This window comes from Genypterus blacodes, unplaced genomic scaffold, assembly GCF_046128005.1.
Source record: "Genypterus blacodes isolate CSIRO-AG114 ecotype Tasmania unplaced genomic scaffold, CSIRO-AGI_Gbla_v1 ptg000299l_1, whole genome shotgun sequence".
NCBI lineage: Eukaryota > Metazoa > Chordata > Actinopteri > Ophidiiformes > Ophidiidae > Genypterus > Genypterus blacodes.
Genome location: NW_027467090.1, coordinates 35,001 through 42,500, shown reverse-complemented (window position 1 = coordinate 42,500; position 7,500 = coordinate 35,001). Strand labels below are relative to the sequence as shown.

General features: G+C 48.7%; 3 protein-coding genes across 3 annotated transcripts in view; 1 reads left to right on the top strand and 2 right to left on the bottom strand.

Moving 5' to 3' along the window:
- Positions 1–992, top strand: part of phyhiplb (phytanoyl-CoA 2-hydroxylase interacting protein-like b) — a 16,473-nt gene extending 15,481 nt beyond the window's left edge. The window contains exon 5 of the mRNA XM_076137210.1: positions 1–992. This exon is cut by the window's left edge and continues 1,708 nt beyond it. The gene's annotated coding sequence lies outside the window, so the exon portion shown is untranslated.
- Positions 438–3,759, bottom strand: LOC142988159 (protein FAM13A-like). The gene is made up of 10 exons (XM_076137204.1): positions 3,537–3,759; positions 2,987–3,194; positions 2,764–2,905; positions 2,514–2,595; positions 2,166–2,386; positions 2,004–2,087; positions 1,722–1,826; positions 1,286–1,485; positions 1,048–1,149; positions 438–549 (listed from the first exon to the last, which is right to left on the bottom strand). Exons 1-10 carry the CDS (start codon positions 3,757–3,759, stop codon positions 438–440), a joined length of 1,479 nt encoding a protein of 492 aa, XP_075993319.1.
- A 1,726-nt stretch (positions 3,760–5,485) lies between these two features.
- The window catches only part of supt3h (SPT3 homolog, SAGA and STAGA complex component), a 6,875-nt gene continuing 4,860 nt past the window's right edge, over positions 5,486–7,500 (bottom strand). The window contains exons 10-12 of the mRNA XM_076137214.1: positions 7,383–7,500; positions 6,973–7,062; positions 5,486–5,601 (exon numbers count right to left, since the gene is read on the bottom strand). The exon at positions 7,383–7,500 is cut by the window's right edge and continues 11 nt beyond it. Coding sequence (XP_075993329.1) covers positions 5,560–5,601; positions 6,973–7,062; positions 7,383–7,500 — 250 coding nt within the window. The 3' untranslated portion in view covers positions 5,486–5,559. The remainder of the gene's footprint in view (positions 5,602–6,972; positions 7,063–7,382) is intronic.

Here is a 7,500-nt window from a genome sequence, read left to right as displayed (position 1 = left end):
GTGGGAACAAAACAACCTGGCGCACAAACGTCTGATTGCATTTAAGACGACACCCTTTCTGCCAAGATAGCACTTTTTTAATTTAGATGCAGTGTTTCCACATTAAACTATGGACCGTAACGTATTTAACTAAAGAATAACAAAGTGCCATATATGCTTACACACTAATCTCACACACTGCTAACTTGTCACTAACACAGCCACGTTAGTCTCTGCAGCTCTTCACCGGCTCCGTCACCTTTATGATGACACATATAAAAGGGTGTGTGTGTGTGTGTGTGTTTATGTGCGACTACTAAACTGTGCAGTTCATTCAGATTCTCATTCAATTTCCCCTTAAAGTGCGTAGACGTAAGAAGCTGAAGTGGACCTTTGGGATTCTTTACCTGGATGTGAACCCTGTTAGTTTAGGAGCTTAAAGTCCCACTGTGAGGAACTCAGTCCTGTTGTTTACTGAGCAGGGCTTCCAGTAGGCGGAGCTTAGCTTTGAGGCTCTTATACTGGCTGTGCTCCTCCGCCATCGGCCCTCGGTCCTCCTTCTGACAAACCCTGAGCAAACACACAGAGGGAAGAAGATGCAAACTAAATGTTCCACTTTTTATAGTTTCTAAAAAAATAAAAAAGAAGAAGGAAAAACCCGGACTGCAGCAGCTTCCATCACTGGTTGATCGTCCCTATGTTGCCTTACTCCGATAGCTTTGTACGATGTGTGTATTGTAATCAAACCTAGTGTATTTACATTGGAGGACTAACATGTACAGAACAAAGGATGTGTACAGATCAGAGCCGCCGTCTCTTTCCAGTGTACTTCTCTCTTCTTCTCTGTGCTGTATTAACGTTTAGTGAGTGTGTGTGTGTGTGTGTGTGTGTGTGTGCATTACATCGTCGTACCATTAAGATGGATTCTTTTGTGGATGTTTTTCTTTGTTTTTCACACAAGGCGTTGTTGAAAACCAAATGTTCAAGTTTATTAAAAGACAAAATAAAATGTAAACACCAAGCTCTGTGTGTGTGTGTGTGTGTGTGTGTGTGTGTGTGTGTCTTTACCTGCCCGTCTGAGTGTAGAAACGAGCCTCACACTCTCTCAGGGCTCGGTGAAGCTTCTTCTTCTCCAGTCTTGTTGTCCTGAGGTTCTCCTCTAACTCTGACCTGTAAGATAGTTTAGCTTTTATGTAAGTAAGTATATACATTTACTTTCCTAATATAATGTTCAATACAACTTAAACCACCAGTAACATGTCACAATAGATGACAACCAACATTTCTCTGAGGGGTCACACCGTACCTGGAAGCTTCGTGTAGTGTTGCCATGGCGATGACCTGTGTCTGGAGACCTTTGACCTCGTCCAGCGGGGACACCGGGGGCGTGTCGGACAGCTCTTGCAAAGGGAAACACAGCGACTCATCTGAGGACACACAGGTGGGGGGCTTGGCCTGGCACGGCCGTAGTTTGGGTCGCTCTTCATCAGAGTTCTCCTCTTCCTCCTGTGGTCGCACAGAGGAAACTGATCACTGATCTGTCACAGTAAACTCAACATGATTGGGAGCTGCTTGGTGTTTTAAATATGGAATGTTTCACAGCAGTTTGTAGTATGACACATGTCCACTAGAGGGCACTGCAGGCCTCAGTCTGCTCCTCTTCCACACTACAGGCCCGGCGCTCCCAGACAGATTGGACCCTTTAAAACACACACAGCAGCACTTCTTTGACGTGTACTCACGATGGTGCTGACGACTGTGGAGGCAGCAGAGGCAGAGAGGAGCTGCTTGACCAGACGGTATCGATCGTAGAAAGGCTTCATCAGAGCTCGCTCATGTCTGCTACTCTGAAGACAAACAGAAGATAGATCGGTTATTTGGAGAGTCAGAGAGAGAGAGAGAGAGAGAGAGAGAGAGAGAGAGAGAGAGAGAGAGAGAGAGAGAGAGAGAGAGAGAGAGAAAGAACTAAAGTGCTTCTGTGCAGACAAACAAAGAAATGGAACATAAATAAGAGTAGATCTTACCGGTCGTCCGTGCAGACTCTCAAAGTAGAGCAAGCATTTCTGCAGACTGCTCTTCTCCATACACATCTGGGAGTGGGACATCTCCTACATGTGCAGATGAATCAGTCATTAACAGGAAGAGGTGTGCGTGTGTGTTTGTGTGTGTGTGTGTGTGTCACTCACCTTGATGTTGTCAGGGAGGCTGAGCTCTTGTCGTCTCTCCTTCACTCTGTTGGTAACAACATGGACGGTTTCCTCCAGACTTGGTTCGGCGCTGCTGTTGTTATTGAGCTTCTGCAGCTCCGTCCCGGTTCGTGCTGCCCCCCTCTGGTCTGTACCGGTCCTGCAGGGCTCGGTGGATGGCTCTCTCAGCCTCCCAGTGATAGACTGTTTCAGTTTGAGCTCTAAGAGAGAGCAGACAGACTCTAACATCCAGCCAGGAAACAGGAGATGTGTTCTATGTTAAAGTGAGAAGTTGCAGTCAACAAGTCAGCTGATTTACGTTCTCTCATAACCTGAGATGTGTCTGACCTTTCAGCTGCTTGCGGCTCTTGATGAGCTCCTTCATCAGTCTGCTCACCTCTGGGTTGGCCGTCTTATCATTGTGAGCCGGCTGAGACAAACAACAACAACAACAACACACGGCATCACTGACAGAGAAGCCGCCTGTGTGTGGCTTCATCAGCTGTGTGACTGTGATGCCTTCTAGGTTTCACTCAGCACAGCTAACCAGAACAGTTCTCGGCATGAAAGACTCCCACCTGATGACATCGTTGCTCACCTTGTAATGCCTCTCTTGCTCAAAGCGTTCTTCAAAGCGCCTGATCCTCTTCTTCACAGTGTGGATGTGTCTGCTGAGCGTTGTCACGGACACGAGCTCTCTGCCGCCCCCTTCTGCCTCTGAAGTGGCCCTGCAGCGATGCCTGGAGGGAGAAAGTCTCCTTCAGTCATGACTCATACTCGCACAACTTCATCACACAAGCTTTCCCGTCTGCCATGCTCACATGGGGACGTGCTGCGAGCAGGGGGGCGACGGGGCGGCGTCAGGGTCCAGGTTGTAGCGCGGGCTGTGGCAGCGCGGCGACAGGACGGGGCGGTCGTTTGTGGCGATGAGACGAGAGAGGAGGGGGCTGAGGTCAGGGGGGTCAGAGGCTGGGGGGCTCAGCTGGGTCTCCACACACAGAGAGGCAGGGTAGAGGACCAGACTGGAGCCTACAGAAGATGCAGGGTTAAATTATGACATGACAGCTTACCAAAGGTATTCCAGCATCTAGGAATAATAATAATGATCCATGCTAATGAAGCTTTCAAGACCTCAAGGTTGCCTCATCATTTATAAGGTCAAAAGGTCAAACGAATGCTTTAAGACGTGAGAAGATGAATTTACAGAAAAGAGTCAAACATGTCAAATGAAGCACAGGGAGTCTGTGCAGAGGAAGTAAGATCAGAGGGCAGATGTTATGAGAACACAGTGCAGGTTCAGGTCATATTCCTGATGGGAGGTCTCAGGAGGAAACGCTTTTCCCGTTGACCCCACAGATCAAAGTGTCTTACCGGGCTGTGAAGAGTTGAGGCTGCGCCGCTCAGGAGCCGGTGAAGATGGCGGCGAGTGAAGCTCCTGGGTCAAACACGGGCCGGGCTCCCCGGGGGAGAGAGGCTGTGGCGGGGTGTGCGGTTGCCACGGAGGCCGGTGGTCCACCAGAGCCGGGTGAGGTCCCGAGTCCGCTTCCAGAGCTTGGAGCTTGAGGGACGGGCTCTGGAAACAGAAGCAGAACATGGCTTCAGTCGTGTCGTTGTTTGATCCGGGGCGGAGAGCTGGGCAATCTTCAACGCTTCAAGGGCCGCTGGACACTCGGAGCGGGAAAATCATTCCTGCTGAGCTCTTCCAGGTGGGAATCTTGGTTGTTAGGTGAGGTTAGGTACAGGTTGACGTTCCGGGTGTCAAGAAGGAGAACGCAGCTCTGTTACCAGGCTACTGTTGCCTGGCGTAAGGATGAAGTATTTAGTGAAGTGTTTAAGTTCTCCAGCTCAATCGTTGAATAATCCACAGATCTGTGCGGGAAAAATGAACTTCCGATGCTTTCTCCTCTTCTGTCAGTGAGCCAAGAGGTTTCAACGTCCAATCCCATCAACTGTATGGCTCTTATACGGAGATGAAGCGTTCCATGCGTGTGCGTAGGTGCGTAGGTGTGTCTGCGTGTCTGCCTGTCTGTCTCTTCACACAGAGACTCCCTACATCCGCATGGTTTTCCTTCAGGCCGGTGTTCCCAGCACTTCTGCTGCCGCTGAGCTGCATGGATTATTCATCCTGCACGGAGGGAGGAGGACGGAGGGAATACCGCTGATGTGGGTGTGTGTGGGCGTGCACGGCGGAGGAGAGGTATATGACCAGGCGTTTCCACGGCAACGAGCTGAGGAGTCAATATGATGGAGTCACGAAGCTGCACATGTTTCCTTTGGATGTGAATGTGTGCGAGAGTGGGTGTGTGTGTGTGTGTGTGTGTGTGTGTGTGTGTGTGTGTGTGTGTTGGTTTTATTTCTGCACTATGAGCACATCTTCATCATCAGCAAGGGGTTTGACTTGGCCATCCTCCTCAGACGCTCATTCATAAAAATAGAGCTGCTTCGTGCGTCACACAGAGGTGGCAGAGGGGGGAGGGTGACACACACACACACACACACACACACACACACACACTGCAGGTAATAGTGGCTGCTGTTGTCAGAGACACCCTCACCCTCAAAGACTGGGAGAGGGAAACTTACGTCACAGCTGTTGTCCCACCTTTGCAATCATGGTGTCTGTCAGGAGAACCATCACATCCACCTCCTCCTCCTCTTCCTCGTCTCTCCTGGATTCAAAGACAGCAAACACACAGCCACTGATGAAGACGGTCACAGTCGTCTTATTTCCAAATCCAAACTGATATCCACTTTCTGGCAGTATTGAAAATCTGCTGCCAGGTTCCAAAGAAGCAGAAGAGAGAAGAAGAGAGACATCATCTTCCTCCTCCACGTGTTCCTCCTCCTCCTCCTCTGGTGACGTGGAGATGAAGGGTGCCATCTTTTCCTGTGAATCGGTCCTGACAAAATATTACAATTTTTCTTCACCTCGTCTCGTCTTCCTATTCTCTCGTTCTTTTTCTTCACCTCCTTTTTCTGGTTTTCCTTCTCTCTCGTTCAGTTTCTATTCACTCCTTTTTTTCTTCACCAGAACACGTTGTTGTTTGTGTGTGTAATAATTATCTAATTATTTATCATACCAATTTGTTGTTTGGTATTTCTTTATTATTTGAGTAGCAGACGACAGAATTAAAAAGATGAAAAAACAAGAACAAAGAAGTGAAGAAGAACGAGAGAATAGAAAATCAAGAAAAAAGAGGTGAAGAGAAAGAACGAGAGAAAAGAAAAACCAGATCTGTAGATTCTCCACAGTGCCTCCACCTGGAGGACAGCGGGACTTTGACCAGCACGTGTTTAACAAACAAACAACACGCATGCTTGCAGAAAACCTTTATTAGAAAACAAATGAAACAGGCAAATAATGACGTGATTGTAAACGGGACCTGCTGCGTCTTCAGCAGGCGAGGAAGGACGAGCCGCTCCTCCGGTACGCCGTCTGAGGCAAACAAAGCAAGTGGTTAGAAAACAAGCTCAGATAACAGCTCATGCTCATTAAACACACACACACACACACACACACACACACACACACACACACACTCTGCTGCTGTGACAGTTTGTTGGATTCCTCTTTAACAAAAGCTGCACTGAAAAACCTTCATTTCCTTCCTTAGATAGAACAGCTAAGTGTCTTAATGTGTGCGTCTACAGACTCCATGTGTGCGTCTACAGACTCCATGTGTGCGTCTACAGACTCCATGTGTGCGTCTACAGACTCCATGTGTGCGTCTACAGACTCCATGTGTGCGTCTACAGACTCCATGTGTGCGTCTACAGACTCCATGTGTGCGTCTACAGACTCCATGTGTGCGTCTACAGACTCCATGTGTGCGTCTACAGACTCCATGTGTGCGTCTACAGACTCCATGTGTGCGTCTACAGGCTCCATGTGTGCGTCTACAGACTCCATGTGTGCGTCTACAGACTCCATGTGTGCGTCTACAGACTCCATGTGTGCGTCTACAGACTCCATGTGTGCGTCTACAGACTCCATGTGTGCGTCAACAGACTCCATGTGTGCGTCTACAGACTCCATGTGTGCGTCTACAGACTCCATGTGTGCGTCTACAGACTCCATGTGTGCGTCTACAGACTCCATGTGTGCGTCTACAGACTCCATGTGTGCGTCAACAGACTCCATGTGTGCGTCTACAGACTCCATGTGTGTGTCTACAGGCTCCATGTGTGCGTCTACAGACTCCATGTGTGCGTCTACAGACTCCATGTGTGCGTCTACAGGCTCCATGTGTGCGTCTACAGACTCCATGTGTGCGTCTACAGGCTCCATGTGTGCGTCTACAGACTCCACGTGTGCGTCTACAGGCTCCATGTGTGCGTCTACAGACTCCACGTGTGCGTCTACAGGCTCCATGTGTGCGTCTACAGGCTCCATGTGTGCGTCTACAGGCTCCATGTGTGCGTCTACAGGCTCCATGTGTGCGTCTACAGACTCCATGTGTGCGTCTACAGACTCCATGTGTGCGTCTACAGGCTCCATGTGTGCGTCTACAGGCTCCATGTGTGCGTCTACAGGCTCCATGTGTGCGTCTACAGGCTCCATGTGTGTGTCTGCAGGCTCTCACTGACTCAGGCTCATTTCTGCTATGGGGACAGTTTGATGATTCGTTCTGATAAATTTGACAAATCAGATTTAACTGCAGAAACGCTGTGTTTCTTAACATAGATGTGTGTGTGTGCGTGTGTGCGTGTGTGTGTGTGCGTGTGTGTGTGTGTGTGTGTGTGTGTGTGTGTGTGTGTGTGTGCGTGTGTGTGTGTGTGTGTGTGTGTGCGTGTGTGTGTTACATACGGTGCATCTGTAGTTGTATCTCCTGATGGCCTCTCTGATGTGGCAGGGCTGGATGGCTCCACTAGGGGGCTCCACTGTGGCAGGACAACTCTGAAACACAGGAAGGAGAACTGGAGGTGAAGAAAAAGAATGACAATGTGAAAAAATTAGAAAAAAGGGGAAGGAAAACTTTTAAACCCATTACATTTCTCAAACGAATCCTTAAATTATAGGAAAACTCTCAGAAAATAAGGAAAACCCCTAAAAAGATATAAAGAAAAACCCTCAGAAAATTTTCTAAAAGTCTCAAAAAGAAAGTTCTGATCTATATAAGGGGGGCGTGAAAGAAAAAGTTTGGGAACCAAAGCTCTAAAGAAAAAGGAAAAACTAAAAAAGACATCAAAAGACATCAATGACGTCATAACTCAAACCTTTTTCCGTTTCCTCTGTCTGGCTCGGCCATCCAGGCTGCCGTTGCCATGAAGTAGGGGCTTGGAGGAGTGGGAGGAGCTTGGAGTGGAGGGGGGCGTGGCCTCAGGAGAGTCCGGA